Source organism: Alosa alosa, chromosome 19 (assembly GCF_017589495.1).
Source record: "Alosa alosa isolate M-15738 ecotype Scorff River chromosome 19, AALO_Geno_1.1, whole genome shotgun sequence".
Lineage (NCBI taxonomy): Eukaryota > Metazoa > Chordata > Actinopteri > Clupeiformes > Clupeidae > Alosa > Alosa alosa.
This window is the reverse complement of record NC_063207.1, coordinates 19686439-19711220: the sequence shown is the minus strand read 5'-3', so window position 1 is coordinate 19711220 and position 24782 is coordinate 19686439. Positions and strand designations below refer to the sequence as shown.

The 24782-nt window shown below is 43.9% G+C and overlaps 1 protein-coding gene across 2 annotated transcripts in view; it reads left to right on the top strand.

The window, feature by feature from the left end:
* supt3h (SPT3 homolog, SAGA and STAGA complex component) overlaps positions 1 to 24782 on the top strand; it is an 89315-nt gene that overhangs the window by 47924 nt on the left and 16609 nt on the right. For both annotated transcript variants that reach the window (XM_048227452.1, XM_048227451.1), the window contains exons 4-9: positions 13518 to 13604; positions 14292 to 14385; positions 17024 to 17160; positions 22736 to 22811; positions 24005 to 24117; positions 24422 to 24532. In XM_048227452.1, the coding sequence (XP_048083409.1) occupies positions 13518 to 13604; positions 14292 to 14385; positions 17024 to 17160; positions 22736 to 22811; positions 24005 to 24117; positions 24422 to 24532 (618 nt within the window). The remainder of the gene's footprint in view (positions 1 to 13517; positions 13605 to 14291; positions 14386 to 17023; positions 17161 to 22735; positions 22812 to 24004; positions 24118 to 24421; positions 24533 to 24782) is intronic.

Sequence of the window (24782 nt, the reverse complement as noted above, 5' to 3'; positions counted from 1 at the left end):
GTGGCTGAACAGTCAGTCGTAGAATTGCATGTCACACCTCTTTACTGTATATTCTCCATCTCCTCCTACAAATTTACAACATGGAGGTGCATAATATATCCAAGAAGAGAACATTTTCTGACCTTGAGATACTCGAGATGAGATCAGCTACTCTGATGTTGCAAATCCAGTTGAACCAATTTGTTTTGGCAGCTAGGAGCTTTAACTGTAAAAGATGTTAACTCACAGACACTGTATAATGGGCTACCAAATGCATTATTTATTACAAAATAACGTAAACACTGTAATGCCATTTGTAAAAACCGCAAAAGCTTTGGTTGTGCACCAAAGAACAAAATTAATGATTCAGCACTTACTAACAACTGATTGTTGTGCTCAAAGTAAATCTGTCCAATTGATAGGCATCCTAAGCCATCATCTATTGGTTCAGTAGGTAATTCTCCACCAGATTGACTGTGTTGTGCGTGAGCAAGCCAATACCAACTACATTAAACGTACATTAATAAGTTGATTATTTCCTTGATTAATTGTACATTTGCTATGGTGATTATGGTTAAAATGAATATGAAAAATGTTGACACCCCAAATTGTGTTCATCTACATCTAAAGGTATTCTATTTACTGTCACTGGTTACAGAAACCACAAGATACCACAAATTTAACAGGGTGGACTCGTTTGACTTTTTTATTAAAACAATTACTCAAACAAATTAATTGATTTGGGTAATTGTTGCTGCTCTACTTCACTGCACATCACCAACGGTAACACCAACAGACATCAGTTAGCATGTTAGCAAACTTTCATCATCTTCAGCTGGAATGTTGCAAGATCTTTAAAGGCTTTCTAGGTAGGGAGCTTGCTAGCTTTAGACCAAAATTCCACAGTACTGCTTAAAACATAAGACTTTTGTTGAGGAAGGGGAGGGGAGCTGACGGAAAGCCGTTGAGCTGTCAGACAAAAGGCACAGACATTTACAACATCTGTGAAAACGGTTGAAGAGAGATCTGTAATTAAACAGAAATAGAACAATGAGAAGCAGCAGCCCCGTCTCTGACCATTTTAGTTTGCACCATTCCAAAAGGCCCGGCCATTTCAAAAAGCTTCCCAGAAATCCCCTGCAGCAGACTCCTCTGAAAGTCGATCTCCATTCAACTCGGCCCGAAGACAAAAAAACAGAAATGCTCAAAGGAAAGTAAACAGGGCTGCTTGCGAATTCAAGTGCTGTCATTTCTTGTGCAAACACATGGGTAAACCCCCCTTTGCTAGCACATTATCACAAGCTCACCACAAACAAAATAGGAACTATAAGGTCAATCCAGTTTTCTGAATACATGGAAATATGTTTTCAGTGATCCATAAATCAAATCTTGCACATTTGTCTTAACTATGAAATATAATGATAAATGACCTTTGAAATGCCAGCTATATGGCATTGCTTATTCATAAATACAATGTGATCTCTGGAGTCATCTAAGCTTCCCAGTCAGATGTGATGTCATGAGGTCACACTGCCAAATAATTTAGTTCTATGAAATTAAAAAATTGGTGGACCTGGTATAATTGAAATCTGACTGGCCTAAATTCCTCCTGAAATGCGTGATGTAAAAAACGTGGCATGTGGGTGGGGATGAACTTCATTCATTAGCATGTCATTTACAGTAGACTTCAAGCCCACATGACTTCCCCACAGGGGTTTATTTTAACTGTCCAACCTCCCACTCTCATTCCTGTGTGTTGGTTTACGAGAGAGACTGCTGTCTGCCTGCAAAGCTTCCTTGGCTTCGCCTCATGGGTCAGACTGCTCCTTGCCCCGGTGGTGTGTGTGTGTGTGTGGAGAGTGATGGGGTGTTAGTTATCTGCGGAGGGTCAACTGGAGTAGACTCTGACATGCCGTGCTGTTTTAACCTTTCACCTCACAGCTCCATGGTGCCCCTTTGCCACAATGAGGGGAAAAGTGTCTCACTAAATTCATTGCTTTGACCTTTCCCCTCTGGAGTCTGGACCTCTTAAATCAAGCAGCCGAGTGGTTTGGTCTGTGCTGGGAGAGCTAGCAGGACGGGACACCCTCGCCTCTCCTCTGCAATTTCACTCCGACGGCAACCAGAGGCCATGGGGTGAGGGAGGAAATGTGCCTCTTTTGGGCTCGCCGCTGGACAGGTCCTGTTATTTCTTTCTTTCCTGTTTCCATGTCGCACCCACAGAGTAATGTTAGCCAGAGAGCTGGAGTCTTCACCAGCAGGGCTTGGTGCTATGAGCTGATTGAAGTGTAGGAGACTTGCGATATTGGTGGATGTGATGTAAGAAAAATTGAAGGTTCTGACCTGTTCTGTTCGGGTCAGCTTGAATCTTTCTACTTTTCAGATGGGTACCAGTTAGCTGGGGCATTTGTTTTCCATCTCAGTTCCAATGCAATATGGATATAGCACATTTTATTAGCGACGAGCATGCTGGAGGATCTTCCCTCCAAATCACCGTCATGTTCAAGCAATGTAATCAAACCGTTCCTCTCTGGGCCCTCGTCCAAGTATCCCTTAGCCTGTATTTCACTTCGGGACATCAATGGAGGCTGTCGGAGTTCTGAGGAGCTGCTCTCGAGCCCCTGGCCTCGCATCTGTTTCCCTAAATCACTGCTGCTCACAGCTGCCTTGCAGGCCAGGAGGAAGCAGCCTCAGCCCCCCTTTCCCCCTTACCTCACGTCCGGAAGCGAACCCTCTTGTCTTGTTCACTTAATGCATTAATGTAAACTGTCATCTGCTCGTGCCGTAGTTGCGGACAGTGGCCGGTTCCAGACAGATTTATATGGGGGCAGCTTTGACTTCCAATCAGATAAACGGAAGGGTCGGTGTGGAATAAATCCCTACACTGAAAACGATTGTGGAGCCCACTTGCCAAACTTAAAAGCCTGGACAGCCCAAAGTAATTTAGTGACTGCTCCCAAAGGATGTATAACTCAGGTCTGTAGGTCCAGGGCCGTGTATTACACAGCAGGCTCCACGGAGAGCATGATAAAAGTTGTAACATGCTCCCTAAATATTGTGTCATATAAAGCTAGCAGGTACTGTATAATGTTTTGTATATATCTCCGTAATGGCTTTCATATGAGGGTATCACAGAGATATAGCCGATCATAGACGCACAGCCTCTCGGAGACTTCCCCTGATACCCCTCCCCCTCCCCCTCATCTGATCAAGACCAACTGTTCACCTCCAAGTCTGCCTTCGACTTTGCTGTTATCTACACATCTCCCGACTTCTCATCTTTCTGTTTGGAGGCGCCCTCTCAGGAAAGACGGTCTGTTTGTTATGATAAAAAAGTGTAATGCCACCCTTTTGAATATTTATTTTTACGCCACCATAAATAACCCCGGCAGTTAGGGCCGTAAGCATTCAACGGAGCATGATGGTGATAACCCTCAATTAATCCCCAGCTTCCCCTCGGCTGGATTTATTATTCTTAGGAGAGGCCAGGTGTAGCCCAGCAGAGTGGACCGTAATTGTGTGCATGCTACTTAGGCAAAGACCGCAATGGTAATAAACGAAATTACACAATAAATTCTTCCCAGATGGCCCGCAAACATTTCTCTGCTACTCTGTTGGTGAGTGTGCCGTGTGTGTATGTATGTATGTATGTATGTATGTGATCTGGCGTAGAACACGTGGCACACACACACACACACACGACTCATCTGAGCACACACATGGTGGCATCTGCAAATCCATGCACACTGGCATTCACCCATACACACACACACACACACATGTTCACACACACATGCTCACACATGCTCATCTAGAGGTAGTGAGAGTGCATAGTGTTTAAATGTTTGCTTAGGTGAAAGATTGTTTCCATCCAGCTAATCATTAGGCCTCAGAGCCGTGCCTTCACTTCCTCTCCTTCCACACACCAACTGTATTAGCCGGCCTGTTTTGATAACCTCTTAATTGGTGTCTGGCTTTGAAAGCTATTTGGTGCCTTTCTAAAAACAATGGGGCTTTTAAATATGGAAAGTCTGCTTTTGCTCCTGATTTTTTTTTTTTACATTTTATCATCACACTTGATGGATGCAGATTATTGGTCCATATTCACTACTAGTTAAACGTATTAAAGAATTTGTTAACTGATTGGAGACGTTAAAGGGTGTGTGTGTGTATATCTGTGTGTGTGTGTGTGTGTGTGTGTGTGTATATTTTATATATATATATATATATATAATGTGTGTGTGAGCTGTTAACTCCAGTGTATGCGTTTCTCCCCCCTACATTTCCTGGCCAGTCTGTGAGCCTCCTCATTTTACACTCTGTTAACATACTTATGTGGCCCTCTGGCCTGGCTATGGAACATGCAGTCGTAATCCTACCCTCATATTTAGTGTTGTGTTAGAGCCTCATGTCTTTATGTCTCATAGTCATATCTAAGAATGCATGTCTCACCGTCTGTTGCTGCAGTTTCTAAATGCTGAGGATGTTTGTTATGCACACATTTCATTCAACAAATTAAATAGCAACTCTACTTGCAAATGTATCTTAACAAACGATACAGAACATGACTTTTCCAGTGAGTCATTATGAGTAATGATCTGTCCAGCTCATCTTAGTTTCATGATTTACTCATTGTGTTTGTGTAGGGACCTGATATGAAGTTTTCAGTCATTCACCGATTGGCCGATGCAATCCCACCCCCCTCAGAATAAAGGGGAAAACCTCAACCACAATCTAATATTGAGCCTATTAATAGCAGGCCCACACACCTACATGTCTTTCACACACGCGCATAGTTAGAGGCAGCATGCCTAAAAGTCTCATCTATCAAGAAACAAACTTGCCGAAACTCACTCACACATACGTACTCATACTCATGCACATACTCATACTCATGCACATACACAGATAAGCAGACACACAGTCTCACATTGTCTGCCTGAGCTGGGAGATGAAGAGGCTAATAAGGTGTGTTGGACGTGCCATTCAGGACATTTAAAGGGGGACTGACAGTTCCGGAACCTTCAGTGTTCACTTACTATCACAGCGAAACAATTTATTTCTCTGTGTTTCTGGGAACTGTGAAGTATTCCTCCTGTCTACAATTGATGAACTTGCTCTCAGAACTGATAAGAACTGAGTTTATTCATAATAATGACTCCCGTTTGCTTTGTGTATGAGGGTCTCATGTAAATATAACACTCTTTTTCTCTCAGTTTCAGTTTCCCTCTGTGTTGACCCTGAGATGTTGCTGATGCCTGGCTGTCTAGCACTGAAGGGAAATAGGCTTGTGAATGGAAAGGGCTTTGGGGCTTATTTGTAAGGATCTGTGAGGGAGAGATCATTACAGTGACCCCTAGTGTTCAGTGACATGGCCTTGTCAGAGAGTCTGACACTGAAGTAGCTGCGTCTGTCACTCAAATGAATGCTGGCTTGTGTGTTATCAGAAATCCATAACCACGGAGGAGTCTGTGTTCAGGGTTTTTCACGCTCTCCTAAAAAAAAAAATCTATTTAATAGTCACTGTAATTAGCAATACTTCACCCGTGCTGTGATGTCTGTCATGAGAGCACTACAATGGTCCACTTTCTGGCACACTCTCCAGGTAACCATTCATCATTCTCCTTGAGAACTTGAGCCCTTGTCTGGTTCGTGATTTGATGTGCTTCTCGTAGGTCTTGGTGGTAGATGTCAGGCTCCCTTGGTAACCCAAACAGAGCAGTGAAAAGCCATCAGCTCTGCCTGACGCGCTGCATGTGAATCAGGGTTCACTCGGCCTGGCTGCTTCCTCAGGCTCCAGGTGCAGAAGTTGGCTGGATCCGCTTTCACAGGCAGTTATTCCTAAGAAGTTTCTATGATTCCTGTGTTTCAGTTGATCCCCAGGGCCTTGTTTTTGCTCCCTGTTTCTTTTGCTACTGCAGCAATTTCTTTCTACGACTGCTTGAAATGGGGCCACCATTTTGATTGGGGACATGAAAATCTCCTCCGTCTGTGTCTGTAATAAATGTAGTTGAGAGTCCATCACACAGATCAGTGTAATTACCAGTAGCTAACTGCTAAACGTTTGGATGGGGCTATCTGCTACATTTGAACCATGTTTCTCTCTCTCTCTTAATAATGCATGGTGCGTTTTATCGGCTTCACCGGCTCCAGTGAGGTTTTCGTGCCCATAATATGAATAGGATTTTGTGCTGGCCCTTCACTTCTCCGGTTTAGAGTTGAACTGGGCAGACATGATTGGAATTTCTCTCATTCTTCAATGACGTTTACATATGATTTCAAGGCAGCTTGCTAATAAAGGATAGACTCACAGTTTGTCGTGAGGCTAAAGCCTGCTACCTCTCCATGAAATTTACTTCATAACCGTGAGGTAATTTGCCAGTTGTTAAAATAATCAGGGCAGGCACCTTTGCACGGAAAGCGGAACAGTTACAGTCTGAGCCAGGGCTTACCCTCACCAAATCAGGCTCTTCAGCAAAAGGGAAAACCTTGAACCTCAGAATACTCAGACTTGTTTATGTTTTTAGAGGGTGTTTGTCTGGTTGTCTTCTCTATATTTCTGTTGACTCCTGTTTACTTTGTGGACATCTGCGCCATGGGTGGTCCCTAACCAGCGACGACCCTGTTTTGCTTGAGATTATTTTTTAGCAATCAGGTCAAAAAATACGGCCGCTCCCCGCCATCTTCCACTATTTTCATGTTCTGAGAAGCCATTCATGCTGGTGGACTGTGGTCGGTCTGGTTTTTGTGAGGGTCTGACCTGGCAGCGTCCCGAGTGAAACCCAGTCCCGCGCCTGATCCCCCCCCCCCCCACACCATGCAGCAGGGGTGCGGGGGGCCGTTTGGCCCGTGTGCCGACAGGCCGCGACGGTTCGGGGGCGGAGGAGGAGGTATGCATGAAATTAGCATGTCACCTCTCCTTCAGGTGCTCTTCCTGAGATATGTCAGAGGCCTGCAGTGTGCCGAGGCCAATTAGCCAGCCACTTCCTGAAGGGGGAATGAAGCAAAGTGAAGTGCGGTGCAGCTGGTGGAGCCGCGGCAGCACGTATCCGTAGCCTCACTCCGTCAGGGGATGGAGGCCCACGGTCAGGACTGACGGGGACATGTGAGAGCTCACGGTCAAACAGTGTTTAGCTGCTGCTTTTGTTGTATGAAACACAGCATGAAGTGGACAGCTTGTCAAGGCCAGGTTAGAGCATATTACACCTTGAGGTGTTCACAAAATTAACATGAATTTGCTTTTAAATTTTGTTTTAATGAACTTTTACAGAATTTAGTTTGTGTTTAGGCCTATGTTTTTTATCTCCTTACATGAAATTCCTTGATATTATCTAAGCTGGTTTTATATAAAATGCTCTGCATCGGCCCTCTTCAAGTGCCATGATCTCATGTGCACATTAATCATAGCAGCATGTTGTGGACTTTTATGTTGCTTTCTGTTTTTTCTCGGCACAGCACATTGTTGATGTTGATGCTGCCATGATCTGTCATGTTTTCACGTGTTTTTCACCACCTATGAAGTCACTGAACTTTTTGGTATGCCCCATTAAGCATCAAGTCCATCACCAGCCTGTACTTTTTTTATCCTAAATCTTCTTTTTTGTCTCTTCCACATGTATTAATATTTGTGACCTCATTTCAAAGTTATATATGTTCTGATCTTCGCCTGCTGCTGAGCAACAGCAAAAGAGAGTGTACGTGCGACACAGTGTCTTACAGAACACCCTCCTCTGTTTTGAGGAGAGCAGCGAGGCAATCCCAGTAAGTTGTTATTAGTCCCTGTGCTATCACACTGATAGCAGCGCAGATGAGAAGCTGCCGTCGTGTTTACCTCTGCTCTTCTCTCAGGGACTTCTCGTCTCGGAAAAACATTGATAACTCGCGCTGCCAAACACCATCATTAAACCGCAAAATACTAGCAAAATATTTTGTCTGTGCAAGCGGTCTCGGAATGCAGCTTCTTGCGATAACCATCCTCTTTTTCGTAATTTTTTTCATGTTTTTAAGATCAGCTCTAATTATAGTTGTTGCTCTTGTCTGTTTTCCTTTCCAAGTGTATTGTGAATTCACTGTTGTTCTGTACTGAATCTGTATTCTTGAAACTGTCGCCTTTCAAAGCTGCATATTTATATACTGTATGCGCTTCAGTCAGACTTGGGTCCGTTGGGCGAGTCAGACAATTCCTATTAGCCTCACTGTAGGACCCTATGAGCACACACCTAGACTGGAGGGCTGAAAATGTTCGGACAGCGAGTGGAAGAAGTCCACCCCTAGCAACCAGGAACAACACAGTCCGACTCTGACCCTGCTTTTGAAAACATGAAGTATCTCTGTTTGCTCCCATTTCAAAGGAAACACCGAATTGATCTTTACAAGGAGTCTGTGACTGGAATAGTCCCTTGGCTTCCTGTTACCTTTTCCAGTGTAATCAAATAATGGATTTCATTTCAACCCCAAGCAGTAGCCGTGCAGAGGAAATTATGTTCAGCAGGCGTGTTTATTTGACTTCTGCCATCCCATGCCATGAAAGCTAGTCCTTTTCTTCCTGCACTGTAACGTGACATAAACCAGCTTGCCAAAGCCTATGTCAATTGAAAATGTGGTGTAATTAAAAATGATCCCTTTAATTAGAGCATAAGACTGACAGGCGCTCTCTCTCCCTCTCTTCTTTCCTCTCTCCCTCTCTCCTCTCTCCCCCTATTCCCCTTCTCTCTCCCTCTCTCTCTCCCTCTCTCTCCTTCTCATTCTCTCTCTCTCTCTCTCTCTCTCTCTCTCTCTCTCTCTCTCTCTCTCTCTCTCTCTCAGTCTCTCTCTCTCTCTCTCTCTCTCTCTCTCCCTCCCTCTCTCTCTCCTTTCCCCCTGTATGTCTATCGCTTACTCCACCATGCCTCTTATTCATTCACATGTTCATAGCCACTCAGTGTCAGTATAGACCCTTTCAACAAGGTAAACAAAAACAATGCTTGAATGTTCTATTTGGGCCCCAATCTACTTCCTCTGCATTAAGATAACATATGGCATGTTAAAACGGAAGTCTTGTGGGGCCAACTATGATGCTGATAATGGAACTCTCTTGAAAGGGTCTATATCAGGTGTGTATATCGGCACTCAGTGGCAGTTTAGGGCCGCTCTGAGCTGCTGTTGTTTTTTTTTTTATTGTATTGTAATTTGTATATAGTGTGGAAGCCACCCATGACCAGGGACATAGGCCTCTGATTTGTGCACGGGTTATGTGCAGTTTACAGTTGAGATAGGAATCGATTTGCCCTTACATTACTGTCTCCGTTGGGGCATTAGTTTGAAATGTAAGCAAGGTGAGAGTAGATGTTTCATACTGTACAGGGGAGGCCACATCAGACCAAGGCCATATGTTAAGATGTAGCAGGTTCCGAGAGCCTGTGTTTGGCCTTCCTCTGCTGTCCGGTTTCGCTCTTGGTTGAGTTTTAGGACCACAGAAACCATAAACTACTATATCAAAAAGGCAATAAACAGAATTTTTCCTCTAACTTTTCAGAGGTGTGATAGCTCAGGCATCCCAGAAATGGTAAAACAGTCCTTCAGTGCCCGACCGAACTGTCAACAAAGTGGGAGAGAGCGCGCACTACTGGAAATAGTCCACAGTGATCCCACTGTTCAGGCCTGGGCTAAGGCATCCCTCATGGAAAAAAGCTCACCAACAGGGGACGAACTTTGATCACTCGGTAAAATTAGAGCAATTATGTGAATTATTCTGATATATAGCAGAGGAGTATGGAACGAGCCCAGCGATTCTAGATGGAAGTGGAAAGTTTATTAGTAGGAAATGTGTAAGGTTAAAATTTCTTTTAACCATTTCGTGCCAGCTTCAGACACGGACCTCTGTTATCTTCCCACTTAGATGTACAGCCCTTTGAAGGTTCCAGAATAAGTTACACTGAACACTGTTAAACCAATGTGATGATATATTATATTATATATATGACCTAGATAGACACATATGATGTATTCCTTTTAATTTACTGAAGGGAAAAAAGATTATGGGTACATGAAGAGGTAATAGTGTATTTAAAATCTAAACTGTTGAGAAATCCTGCAGTTCTGCCAAATGCAGCAATTGTCTTGTTTCAGTGAATGAAAAGTAGGTGTGTGTGTCCACATAACGGTCATGTACTATGCAGATCTGAAATTCTAACACCAAGAACTCTGCTGATTGGTTGTTACTTTTGGAAAGGGAACAGAAATGTGGGTCACGTACATGTTGTAGACTAGTTGATTATGCATGTAATCGAATCTCATAACACTGTAGATGTGACAACCACCCGGTAATGAAACCACAGAATATTCATTTGTCTCCATGTAATCGACCTTTAGTATATGTAAATTGACAACACATATTAAAACAACAGTATGGTAATGTCTTCCCAGCTTACATGGCCCTTTATATTATATAACATGTTCTCTGGAGTTTGAGCAGTGTAGGACCACACAGTCTTTTCTGCAGTTATTAAAACATCATAAAGACTGGTTAAGTCGGTTTTCCTGCACTCGCGCCACCAACAAAGGCGTGCTTGTGTTTGCCCACCGGCACGGCCTCCCCTCCCCTTCATAAGTTCTGGAGAAATGAAAACCGTTCCCCTCAGAAGGGCCATTAGATGAGACTGACTAAAGGTTCCCCAGTCGCCTTCTCCAACCACTTCCAAGGCTCACTTTGGAGCCAAGAGGTCTTTCTCCTGTCCCTCACCTCATCTACACCTTCCAGCTTTCTGCTGATCCAACACCCCCACACACACACACACACACACACACACACACACACACACACACACACAAATACATATACGCACACTTTCTTTAAGGCCGTACAGAGAGACTGTGATCCTAGGCCTGGTTTGCGTTTCAGTGCACCAGTCCCTCTGTTGGAATAAAATGGACGAGTTATAGACTGCTTGACTGCATTTTCCTTTGTGATTCTCTTGTTGTATGAATCCCAACACTACTTACTGTCACTTTTTAACATTAAAGCTTCCATTATGAAACGATCAGTTCCTCCTCTGCCTTCTAGGTAGTGTAGTGCAGAGAGTGCTCACTCTGGTCTAGTGTTGGGCCCCAAACTAGGCCTGCTCTGCAACCCTTCATGCTTAGCAGAGTAAATATAATTAGAGGTGTCACTCACTGCCCTGGCTTGTTGTGTGATTTGGCGCCATTAAGAGTGCTAAATGAAGGCTCGGGATGTGCACTAAAAGGCATTCTGTCTATTTAAAACGTGTCCGTCTCCGAACGGGAGCGACAGACATGGCAGCCGGTCTGTCGGCTTTGGTAGGATGCCAGGCCAGACGGATCTAAATTAAGCGTTGCCGGCCCCGTACCTCGTCAAAATCAAAACGCCCCCTGTGTGTGTGTCTGTGTGGGGGCTGCTCACACTTGTGCCATGCTGAGACCTGTGTTTGCAGGCAAACATATTTATGACCAACAAATGTTTACAGGCACCTAAAAATGACTTACATGGAGTTCTGTACGTTTGCCAGAACAGGTAAAAATGATGTCTTTTTATCCAAAAGGACTCATACACAGTTTGGAGGTTGGAAAATGAAGTGTGACCATTACCAATCAAGTAACAATAATTTTCAGTAAAACCTTCCAACTTTTTCCTTATGATTTATAGTATTTGATATCAGATGAATGCATAATGGGTATTTTGTATAGATATTTCTGTACCCAGTCACTTCTGCAGACAAGCAATCAGTCAACAAGTGTTATGATGCTATTGGATAAGCCTGTAAACATCTGTGATGCCATCATTGCTTTCACCATTTACATTGTGCCAAGACGTTTTGATGCTTCAAGCTGTAAGGGCGAATGCTACACATTGCTTTATAATTGCACTGATTACTTTGCAGAAGGTTATATACCTATGTGTGTATATCTTGTTATACCCTGTAAAAGTATAAATACATACAATAAAACCAATTCTTTGCTGAACTATGCATAGTAACAAACTAGGTGTTGTTTTAACACATTTACTCAATCAGTCATGTTAGCAAGCCAATACCATTTTAGCATTTAAAAGGATTCTATTGGCAAGAACCCTCTTCCGTTATGTTTGGCAATTCTAAAAATTTATTTTTAAGTTGTTTATTTGTTTTATATGCAATGTTTATGGAGACAGCATTCAAGTCCTAATATGGCACTGCACTTAATCAGAGTGGTTTTGAACAGATTTAAATCAGTGGTCGAGCTTTTTGGTCCATTTCTCACTTCAGGGGTTAAGGTTAAAAATATCAAGATGTTGACACGGCAGTCTTTTCATAGAGCAAAAGAACTCGCTTAATTCCACGGCATCTGTTTTATTTGCTGATTTACATGTGGACAGCTATCATTTTGTGAGGAAGGTGGCAGTGATAGATGAGGTGTTTTGGCTCTTAAGCAATAAAACCAAATTATAGTGCTGCACTGAAAAGACATTCTTCATCTCCCTTCCTCTCTCTTTCTCTTTTCTCCCTTTCCCCCCCAGAAACTCACTCATTCACTCTCACTCTCTTTCTCACTCTCTCCAGACCTTATAAAGATTGTTTCCATATGATTGCAGCATCCCAATTTCCCTACGCTGGGCCTAATCTAATAAAAGTGAAATCCTTTCATTCATTAAAATTTTAGAAGCACCCTCAGAATAAACTTAATAGGCAACCTTTGCTTAGGCAACCTTTGCTTAGGCCCTGAATAATGGAAAGAAGGACCACATATTCCACACCTACACATTTATATTTTAACTGCTACTGAGTAATATTGCCCTTTGCTGAAGTTGACTTCGTGAAAGAATATAAAACATTTCCAACTTGAAGTCTCTTTATTAACTTATTTTATATGTGTAGGTCCTACTAACTAACTAACAAACTAACTAACTATCCCACTACACACTGCTAACTAACTAACTACCGTAACTAACTAACTACTGTAACTAACTAACTAACTGACTGACTAACTAACTATCTAACTACAAACTGCTAACTAAATGGCATTGTGGACCCATGTAACTGACTATCCATGTTGTGAGCTATGTGGAGGATGGTGACAGCGCTGCATGGATTTCAGTTCGACTGTCATCTGTCAGTCACAAATGTGTTTGTCAGTAGGGGAAAGTTGTCTGCCCAGCTTTGATTCTACAGTAGGTGTCCATCTGGGTTTCCAATGGAAGTGTCCAAGACCAAACTCTTAATGACATCAAAAAGCTCTCAGGCTGTTTTTACATCCCCTCCTCTCTTCACCCTTTCGAAAAACACACTACTCGTTATCTCTCCATTCAAGGCTTTCAAAACAACAGATGCCTTGCCAACTGTTAAGTTTGGCTAATTCTGCCGTCCTCCCCTGGACTTTGTGCAAACACATCCCTGGATTGTTATTTTGAATTGCTGATGACTGCAAAGACTTAGGTACTTAGTAATCAAATCTCTCTCTTCCCTCTTTCCTTCTCTCTCCTCCCACTCCTCCTCCTCCTCCTCCTCCTCCTCCTCCTCCTCCTCCTCCTCCTCCTCCTCCTCCTCCTCTTCTTCTCTGCTCTTCAGCTCCATCAGGCTGCGGAAGTTTCTCTCTTAAGAGGAGCAAGAGTCATATCAGCTGAGGACATTCTGTTTTTAATGAGGAAAGACAAGGTAAAATGTATTTCTCTCTCTCTCACTCTCTCTCTCTCTCACACACACACACACACACTAGTGCACACACAGACATACACAAGTACCCAATGTCACCTCAGTTTGCACCAAAAGTTCTGTTCCATGACCACCATGTTCATTTTATTTATATAACATTTTCTCATAGGCTCATGTGCCCTTTCATTGAGTAAAACATAAATGTTAATACTTGGTTGCTATTTTTTGGTATATTCCTAGGAATTGGTTTTCCTTTTCTGCTACAGTGAGCCCTGCATCCCATAGAGGTTGTTCCTGTACTCTGTCATGCTCTGATTTCATTACTAATCCATGAAATGTTTCCCCCTTTGGTTTCTGCATCAGTTGAAAAAGACAGTGCCTTTCCTCTCAGAACTGTACAGATTTATGACTTTTACTACTGGACCTCTCCCCACCCCCCTCACTCTCTTGAACTCTTCTACCTCCCTCTCTTCCTGCCTTCCCCTACCTGACTTGCACTTCATGTTTCTCATTCCCTCCTCTCTCTCTCTCTCTCTCTCTCTCTCTCTCTCTCTCTCTCTCTCTCTCTCTCTCTCTTCCCATCTTGTGTTTCTGTCTTGCTCCACCTCTCTCCTTGGACCCCTCCACTTCTCTCTCTCCCTCTCCATCTCTCTCCCTCTCCATCTCTCTTTCTCTCTCTCACACACACAGAAAAAAGTACGGAGGCTGTTGAGGTACATGCAGTTCCGAGACTACAAGTCTAAAGTCCTCAAGACCATTGATGACGAAGAACCTCTGGAGCAAGGTACGGCCGATGCCCCTCACCCAGCTCATGCGCTCTGCATGGTCCCTACTCCCTACTACAAACACACCCACCCTTGGCACAGTCGTTCCACAAATGCACAACATTTACTGTCCAGCCACCGTGCCCACAGTCTAGATTGCATTTGCTAGGGTGTTTGGCACAGCGCTGTCTCTGTCTCTGAGAGTCTGAGGAGCGAGGCCCGTCTAGCCTCGGGGGTTCAGTTTCACAATCCCCTCTCCCCCGTCAGAGATGAAGGCACTAGTAATGACCGGAGTCAGCCAAGGTAATTGTGTATGCCACAGTCAATCAGCCGCAGTCATTACCCAGAATGCAGACAGAAGCTTTGGCATGACGGCTCCTGTTCTTGCCGAGCGTTTCCTCCAGGGCTTCGACCCTGCTCTCATCAGGATCCCCAAGAAGGCAAAGGGGGCAACGAGGGGGAAGTGAAAGCCAACCCCCCAAAAAAGAGGTTGACTGAGGTTCTCATGAAATGAGAATCATTAGGACATTTAGCCTTGCATCCAAGACCCCCGTAACTGGAGAAATGGAATAATATGCACACATAGCCCTTCCAAAAAGACGCCATTTCAGTCTATTGAAAAGGAGCCTGTATGTCTGTGTAGGGAAACAGAACTGCTCTCTCTTTCTCTGCCTCTCTTTCTCTCTCTGTCTCTCTGCCTCTCTTTGTCTCTCTGTCTCTCTCTTTTTCTCTCTCTCTGTCTCTGTCTCGCTCTCTCTCTCTCTCTGACCTGCTTCTCTCTCTCCATCATGAAGCCTTTTTTCTTCCCAGGAAAAGTTCAGATGGATGTTGTGAAATGTTTCCTTGTAAACATTTTGTTTAGTGAGGTACCTCAAGGGTGACTCATTGACTACCACAAAAGGCCCCAACAGAATTCAGTCCAGTGTACAAATGCAGTACTGTACAGGGCATGACCAACCCATGCCAAGGCCAGAGTGTAGAGTACTGCATGTTTGCAAGGGCTAGTTCATAGGGTGAACGTGTGGTGTGGTGAGTACAGTATGTTTTGTGATGGCTCTGAAAAAAAAGAACATCAGTTTCCTCTTTCCTCTTCTCCTCACGCTCCTCTCAACGTCTCTCAGCATCAGTCCTGAGTGTTCCTCTTAAAAACGTGTGTGTGTGTGTGTGTGTGTGTGTGTGTGTGTGTGTGTGTGTGTGTGTGTGTGTGTGTGTGGTCGTGGTCTCATCTGGTTAGCTTCTACTACAAGTCTTTTCTAAACTCCTTACTATAAAGCAAATTAAACTAAGAATACAGTGACAGAAAAAGACATTTGTTTTCATTCGTTTTTAAACAAACAAGTAAAAGACTACGGTCAAAGCACACTGCCATTAAGCTTGTAGTGAGAGCAGTGGAACACAGCATGCAACTATCACAATTTAAAGAACCTATTATTCTTAAAATTGTGTGCAACCAGTTCTAAACATACAGATGCAACAATTTAATTATTTAATGACTTTTTCTTTCATTTTCAGTGGGATGCTTGTCGTTTCATCAAAGATGGTCATGCTTCCTCTGTTTCATCACTGCAGATTAGCTTTGTTTACTATATAGCCAAACCAAGATTTTCCTAGCTCTTTTATTCGTGTAAACACCCCGCTGCATCAAATGGCAAATTTAGAAAACATTAAAGCCAGAAGTATAGGACTAATTACGTACGTCAACAAATTTGTGCAATGTGAAGGCAAGTTTATACAAAGTGGCATTTCTTCATGTTTTGATTGGGTTGCCAGGTTTATTTAGAGGGTCCACAATTACAGGTCTGTTCAAGGTTTAGATGTGACCGTTCTGAAAGAACTTTAGTCACATAAATTTGCAGTCATTAAGGTGTCATAAATTTCATCCAATTGATGAAAAAAAGTTTGAGACATCATCCTGAACAAGGCATTGCCTCAGGGAGAAAAAAAAAGCTCAGAAAGACTAAACATTGCTATTCCTGCTTCTCATGTAAGCAGTCTGTATTGTATCCTCACTCAGGAAACCAAACTAGAAAACCTTTTTTAAAACCATTTTCTTACAGTGTGAATTGGATTTTAAAACTCAACCTGAGCTAGATGGACAATAAGAATCTGCAGAAGGAAAGACACTGTACTCTGCTGCTGCTGGGACTCTGAGCCTGCGAGTGATCTCATTAAGTTGACGAGGGCAGAGAAATGTTATGAGCTATGCTCCTGCCTTCCATAAACTGTCATGAACCTCAAGATATGCCCTCAGTGTGCAACCCAGGGTTGAACAAAGAGATCTCTCATCAAGCCCTGAAACAGTGAAACAGTCAGCATCGTAACCCCCCCCCCAATACACCCAACAGTGACACCTCTGACTCCTGTAGCACTGCATAGAGATCCTGTCAAACAAGAAATAATTGTATAACTGTGAGTTATAATTCCTCAAGCCGTGAGGTGAGGTGTGTGTGTGTGTGTGTGTGTGTGTGTGTGTGTGTGTGTGTAGTCTGGGTGAAGTGACTGAAGGTAAGGGAAAAAACAATGCATGGAGTCGTGTGGATTCAGCCTCCAACATGTCCCTCCACTGAGTCAGGTGTAAACAACCGCAGCTGCTTCCCAGATGTAAATCCACACACACACACACACACACCTCCTACCTCTGTCTGTGCCCACTTACAGACAAATACAGCAGCAGCAGTGTGAACAAAAGGAAACGGCTGGTCCAGGACTTCCTCAGCTCCATTGACCAGACGGGGGAATTCTTGGCCCTGCTGGAGGAGGATGACGTGGACGAAGTCAAGCAGGAGAGATTGGAGGTGAGTGGAAGAAAGGGTGCTGACAGCCCTTACAGACACGACACGCCCGCTTACGACGACACGCACGCGACGCGCTTGCGCGACGCGACGCACGCATTTACGCACGCACACTTCATTTACTCATCTACTGTATGCACATGCATACACTTAGGGCCAAATATTGTAAAGACGGACAGTGCTGTGGGTCTACTGTGGTTGTGTGGTCAGTAAGGGAGAGAGAGAGCGAGAGAGAGAGAGAGAGAGCGAGAGAGCGAGAGAGCGAGAGAGCGAGAGAGAGAGAGAGAGAGAGAGAGAGAGAGAGAGAGAGAGAGAGAGAGACCGTTTCCCTGTTATGCACCCACCAGGGAACTAGATCCACTGGATCCACGTCCGCAAGGTGCTTAAACACGTTCAAGGTATTTCACAAAACCGCAGGAGCACACGATCTCCCATGTCTGGGCTGCTAAGAGCCGGGTCATTTTCACTGAGGACAAGCCTGGGGCTTCCCTCCTGTGTGATAATGTCACACTCTGGTGTCGGCCTCGGTCTGTGCAGCGTGGCGGTCCAGCGAAGCCGCAGTCCGCAGCGCTAGTTACACCTCCCAAAGCCAAACAGAACCAAACACAGGACGGCAAGAGTGACTTGGCTGTCAGCGTTACACTCTTGGGTTTTCTGAAATGGCCACTAATGATACGGTCAAGCTGTGGAGGTTCCTCTGCATATGGCTCTGACCATGTTATGGGGGGTTGGGGAAGAGGGTCAAATCATGAGCTAGACACTACTGTTTTTTTTTCTTGTGTCTCTTCCTGCCTAAACCCTGGGTGTTTTAAACTGAAGTTCACCTTGTGTGTATGTGGCTGAAGAATCGCATGTTGGGAGAAAAGAAAGAGCGACTGGGGCTGGAGGTGGTGGGGGGTTCCTCTGCCATGAGGCTCCTACCCACCTCGTTTCAATTAAAACCAAGTCCCAGTCAATCTGGAGGTGGCCCAGAAAGACTGTGGTTTCCACCCCCCCAAAAAACTTTGTTCCTAGCTAGGATTTTAATGGGTATGTTTTAGCTATCAGGAACGATCTTTGGGGGACAAGGAACTATATCCGTGTGGCCCTCCCACTTAGCTGGAGCTGGTGAAGGGGCCTGTGGAGCCTTTTTATTGCCGTACCCACAGAGAGCCGCTGCTTTATCTTGCTACGCCCTCAGCCTCCACCTGAAGTAGCTCTGCCCCCTCTCACGTGGCTTACAACACGCCCCTGATGGCTTTGCCATGCTGCCAATTTGACTTCAAAATCAGGCACATAATTCAAGTAAATTTGGAAATAAAAATAGAGTAAATTCAAGTGTTTGGAAGAGCCTCTGTAGAAATCACTACTGAGTGTTACCTTAAGGCCTTGCTACTATCCTATTTCATTTTGGAGCATTTTGATATGAGAATCTGTTGAAAAACAGCTCCAATAGCAACTGAATATTTATTGATTTTTTTTTTTTACAAAACAAAGAATTTGTTTCAGAATGCTTTGTGCTTAATGTGATTGTCTCGTTGCTCTCGCTGGTTTTGCATTTCTAAATATATATTTTGTTGATGCACAAATTCTTGAATCAGCCTTGTGTAAATATCATGGCCATTATTCCACTGGAAATCCAAACCCACAACCTCTGGTCAAGTATGTTGTCAGAGCTCCATCTCCCAAAATACATATGTGCCCAGCCAAGGCAGTCATACGTCCAGGTCATGCAGAGGTATAATTTAGCTGGCTAGCTCCTGCTGGTGATCAGACGGGGAGGATGCTGGGGCTTTTGTCAGCGGCGAGGATTGCGCTTCCTCAGGCGGACCATCAATCATCTCAATGACCCGCTAAGATCTCCTGACAATCTGTTATTTTCTCGGCCACGTTCAGATGGGAATGCTTAAAAGTCTCTTTGTCATGTTGTGTGGATATCCACATTGTTTTGTGTTTTTATCCCTGTGTGCCATTTTTAATGCCATGATGACAGCAGTCTCCAGAGGATGCTATTCTGGGACAGGAGGGATATGCATTCTGCATACTGACCCACATAAAAAAGTGCTGAAAAGTAAAGTTAAAATGACAACTTCTACTTCTCCATTTCTACCTTGGTGTTTTATGGCAACTCAGATGACTTTGTTCACCGTAGACACTGTTGGCTGCTGTAGTTATGTCATAAATATGATGCCACACAGTCAGTGAAGATCAAGAGTTCTGGACATTTTTTGGACATGGCGTCCAACAGGCACACTCCTCAGGCTTCATGTGTTAGGCCGGGGATCGCTTTATGTCACTGAAGATGAATAAGCACCACAGGGCTCAGCCCAGAATTACTGGCTTGATTTACATTTTTGGTGTTCTTTCCCCTTGATACTCTGAGAAGGCCAAGATTTGAAACCCCTTAGCTTAGTGGAACCTCCCCTCCCTACGTCTTTGGCTTCCTGGGGGATACAAAACGATTTTTTTCCTATCAGTCTAAATATGATGGACTCATTGGCAAACAAATAAAGCAAGCAAACATACATACAACTGGGCAAAAATCATCAGGGGAGACGGTTCAATTTTTAAAAGATTTTTTTTTTGAATGTTTCACCGTTGCTACAATAAAAATATTGTGGTGATATTGGCAAAAATATATATTTTTTGTCCACATTAGTTAAACGTCTAACCTAGTTAAGGGGTCATGGATAAGATTCTCCCATCCCTTCTCCCTGTTTGCTATCCATGATGCAGCGGGAGATTCCGGATATGATTTTGTGGTCTCGTCAAAGCTGTAAGTAGCATCAGGTGTCTTGTTCAATTTTTCACACTTTAATGTGTTTTGTTAAGGCTCATTAAAAACAGCCCAAGTGGATCACGAGACCGCCGCCTTCTCTTCTCCTTCTGCCTGCTTTTCCAGTCTCCTTCGATGCATAGGAGAATTCTTCTCTCCAACATAGACACATGCACTGAACGTATTTTTTCACATTTAACTTTGATGAAACGTGTTTATCAACACTGAAACAATATTCACTTACACAAAGCAACTTTAACATTCAAGAATAACCATGAACACCATGGTATTGGACATTATAAAAACAGAGTAAAAAGAAATAAAACATAACCCATATGCAAGTATAACACTTTACTGTAGTGGAAACCTTTTTATATATGTGGCAGGAGCGAAATCACTCAGCTACCAGTGGTACAAATTGAGATTCCCTGTCTCCAGACCACACTGGCATTAAGCAAGAGCATTTACAAGCCAAATCAAATATTTGCCGATGTCCCTCAGTATGGGCCGCAGCCTCAGTTGTGGCTGTAATTTAGCTATTAGCAGGTTGGTCAGAGTTTTCATTTAATCAACCCCCCCCCCCCCCAAATATAGCATTCATCTGGAGGAAAAAAAATCCGCCCCCCCTCACACACACACCGTCTCACTTCAGTCAGTAAGCCACAGTCATAACATTTCTCCTGTCTCGGCCAGCACGGTTGACAAGAGTTATTTAAGTTCAGCGGCTCCAGTCGCGTATCGCTCACAGCCCAATTTGGACCAGAACCCAGACACGAAGGCTGCTGCGAATTCCCCCTCCGCACACCAAACTCCGCTCGGCTCTTAACGACACTAATAGAAATCACAGCTCCAGAGGCTGTGTGCAGCCCTGCGCACAGACAGGGAGCGGCGGGTTTTCGGCATCATTAATATGTATTTTCAGAGATGGAATTTCCAACGACTGCCAGCTAACTAAATAAAAAGACTCCGGTTGGTTTGGGTGGCCTGAAAGTGATCCAGCAAAGCCTCGCGTTTGGGCACGGTGCCCCGGACTCGTTGTCAGACTGTCCTAAGACCTCCAGAGGAGATAGAGTGCGGCGCCTCTCTCACAGGCCCACTTACCCAACCTGAGGCTCCGAGACGGATCGCTCTCCAGCCTATTAAAAGACATTAGCAGCACGTAGGTTTTGAGCTGGAGAAAAAAAAAGCTGTAAACCTTGAGCGGGATTTTACAACCTGCACCCCACTAGAACGCACAAATTTATTGTTTGCTGAACTCTCTAAAGGTATTACATTGGACCAAGTGTAGGAAACGTCTAATTACAGGTTCTGACCTGCGACTTAACACCATCTGCTATAAATCCAGGCTGAATGCATTTTGCTGGCTATTAAGAGGGTCCGTAACAGCCTGCTGGCCCCTGTCCGTGGACAGACAGTGTTTCCTTGTCAGAGTAGGTCTGGACACATGACGGAGGGCTCTTGGATACTGAAGTCTTGTGGAGTATTTTGCAAGTGGTAGACCTGACCTTTGACCTCTAACTACTGTAGAGGACCTGCAGTTCAGCTGCCGTGGCTCCTGGCCAGATTTGACAGAACACCATTACACATTGATGGAGGAGATTGTGATAAAACAAACAAGAATTAAATGAATACCGCTATTGTGCAATCACCTCAATACCATCATTTTCTTAGCTTTTTTTTTCGTGAGCAAACACTAGTGAGATTGTTCATCAGGATAATTGCATCGCTGGTATCGTATGCAGGGAGAACATTTCTCCGCACTGATCACACTGGCCCCTTAAGATGTAACACAGTCTTTGGATTATGCTGCCCGGCTGAAGAAAGAGATCTGTTTACGCATGACAAGCGTGCCATTTGTTTCATTAGACCGTCGTTATTACACGGTACGCCAGGGCCGTCTCTGCTTCCAGGATTCCAAATCGCATTAAAGGCCAAGCATTTACCGTCAGTGTTTGGTTTCATTGCGCTGACGCAACAAAGGGGCGTCTTGTTGGATGAGCAGTGTGTTGCATGAGCTTGATAGGAATGCGGTCACTCCCTCGGTGAGTGAGTGTGTGTGACCTAGGCCGGGGAATCCCTGTGCCTGGGGCTCTGGGCAGCTGGAGCCAGCGAGTGGTCCTGAAACGGGCCCAGGTGTCGGCCACAGCTGTGGCCCACTCAGGATGTTTGATTCAGCAGAGTCAAGGTTATGCAACTGCAGGGCTTCTAAATTTGTACCTTGCCGAGTCATTCCTTTGAAGGCACAAGTGCCATACTTGTACTCCACCAAGGGTGTTGGTTGAGTCATGGCTCCCGCTTTGATCCCAGTTGACTTTATCTTTTTTTTTTGCTGAGCCCATGCATTTGGCTAAGTGCTTTTTATGTGTGATTTTTCACAGAATTTTCTCTCTTAACGCTGTGCCTTCATAAAGGCCAGCGGAACATTGCTCCATCGCCTCACCCCAAAATTGTATGTTTACCTTGCTGTGGTCAGTGATGCTTGTTTTGTTTTTGCTCGTGTGTATTGGCAGTAGTGCCACAAGTAACACACTTTAGAATGAGAAGCAAAATGACACCACAGTCTAAACTGCAGCTTCTTGTATTACACAAACAGAGTCTCATAAAATGATGGAACACTTGCCAGTTATTCAAATAAAAAAAAAATAGATAATATACATCAATAACATATTTTGTGAAATGAATCTAGCACACATATTCATTAGTTAAATATGCCCGTTATTTTCTGGATAATCTCAGCGTACCTTACAACCACAGCTATTAGGCATGCTCAGTGGCAGAACAATGCTGTACAGACAAAGTCTGTTTTTCTACCCCTCTAAACAGAGAATGGAGAGACAGACAAGAACCATGGACATGGCACAGTACTCGGAGTTCTGTGAAAGTCGACAGCTCAGCTTCTGTAAGTATTTAAGTTTTTTTTTTTTTTTTTTTTTTTTTTTTTTTTTTAAGTCTTTGTGTTACCATCATTTTTTACCCAAATCAATTATCTAGTCATTTTTCATCAGATAAATCACTCCATAAAACATGGTTGCATTGTTTTCCTCAAGATGTTTGTGTTCAGAGTCTTTAAATATATGTCTTTTTTTTGTCAATCAGATAAACTGTTTCCAAAAATAAAGACGGTTTCATTGTCATGCTCTAGTTGCTCTTGTCCACTTTCGGTGTTGAATGATAAAATGAAGCCCATAGACTTGGAAAGTAACCCAGACAATCTCCTCAATTTCTATAAACAGCAAGGGATTGTTTTTCGATGGGGTGGGCCGAATCAGAAGCATCTTTACCCAGTAAAGAGCAGAGAGAGGTTTCTTCTGTCTGTCTGTCTTTTTTTATTTTTTTAAAAGGCCTCTTGATTGTGCGCTGCGAATCCAAGCAGTGCATTTCTGAAGGCCACATTCCTACAATAATAGCATGTTGACAGGATCGTCTCCTTTACCAGCACCCCAGCCTTCTTCCTGGTAGCTGTGAGCAGGTTGTGACAGAGCCACGGTGCAGATTAATAGATCTCACTCGGCCACAGCTCCCGCACCCCTGTACTAGCCCATCTGGGGACGTGTGGACCGACACGTCTAGTTTGTGGTCTTGGATTAAGCCAGTGGTCACACAGATTATCAGTTGCCACATGTTTCCCAGACCACGTCCAGAAGTGCTTCTTCCACAAACGCAAGAAAGGAATTTGTGATTCATGTTAAATTAATTGGTGATGTGATCACCACAAGTACATGAGATAGATGTACAGAATTTAGGAAATGTTGTGTTTCGGGAAGCTTGGTCATGTGGTGGAATTTCAATTTAGTCCAACACATTTACATTTCATGTAACACTACCAACACTACCTAGACCAGAGGTTTTACTCACCTCTGGGGATACAACATATGTCTGTGTTGCCTAAATTCTTTTTCCACATAAGTGACATTTTCTCATGATAATATAACCTGTAACATGATGTGCACTATATACAAGCAAAATGTCAAAAACAGACTCTTGTACTTAGTATGACCTGAAACTTCTGAAAAGTTTAAGTACTTGTGGACTGACGTGTGTGTGTGTGTGTCTGTGTGTGTGTGTCTGTGTCTAATTTCTTGACTCTTTCAGCCAAAAAGGCCTCTAAGTTTCGAGAGTGGCTTGACTGCAGCAGTCTGGACGTGAAGCCTAATGCTGTCTCCATGGAGATTCTGTCATACTTAGCCTATGAGACAGTTGCCCAGGTATGCCACAAGTCTGATTGCTTCGCTTAAGCAGAGTGATCACAGAGACTAAGGAGACATGCTTTAACTCCCATCACTCTCATGTTCACTTAAATATAGAGTATAAAATTACCTCCAGTTCACCCACCACTTCCAGCTTCATCTCCAGGATGTTATTCTTGCCATTTTCTCCCATTCACAATCGGCACACTTTGGCTTTCACCAAGTCTTCATAGTGATGCTGAATGTCCATGTGAACTGAACGCCCATTATGGTTTGTGAGTTTTATTTATCGTTCTTTATATCTTTCTCTACCCCTCCACAGGTAGTGGACTTGGCCCTGTTAGTCAAGCAGGACATGACGCCGAAAGCCGGTGACCCGTTCAGCCACGCTATTTCTGCCACGTTCATCCAGTACCACAACTCTGCTGCCGAGGTAACCGAGCGTCAGGTTCGGTGGTCGCTGCGGTGCACAGTGGCCGGCAGTCATTATTCATCTCTCGACTTCTTTATTTGTACTGAGGCATTCAGGGTTTGGGCTTCGGGCTGGAATGTGTCACCCCAACCCGTAATCCAGATGACCAGAACCATGTTGTCCTCTCAGGTTTTCAGATCTCCCACTATATGTCAGCAAGTCTATGTCAGTTTGTCTGTTAGAGAGCCAGTCCCCCTAGAGGCTAACCAGT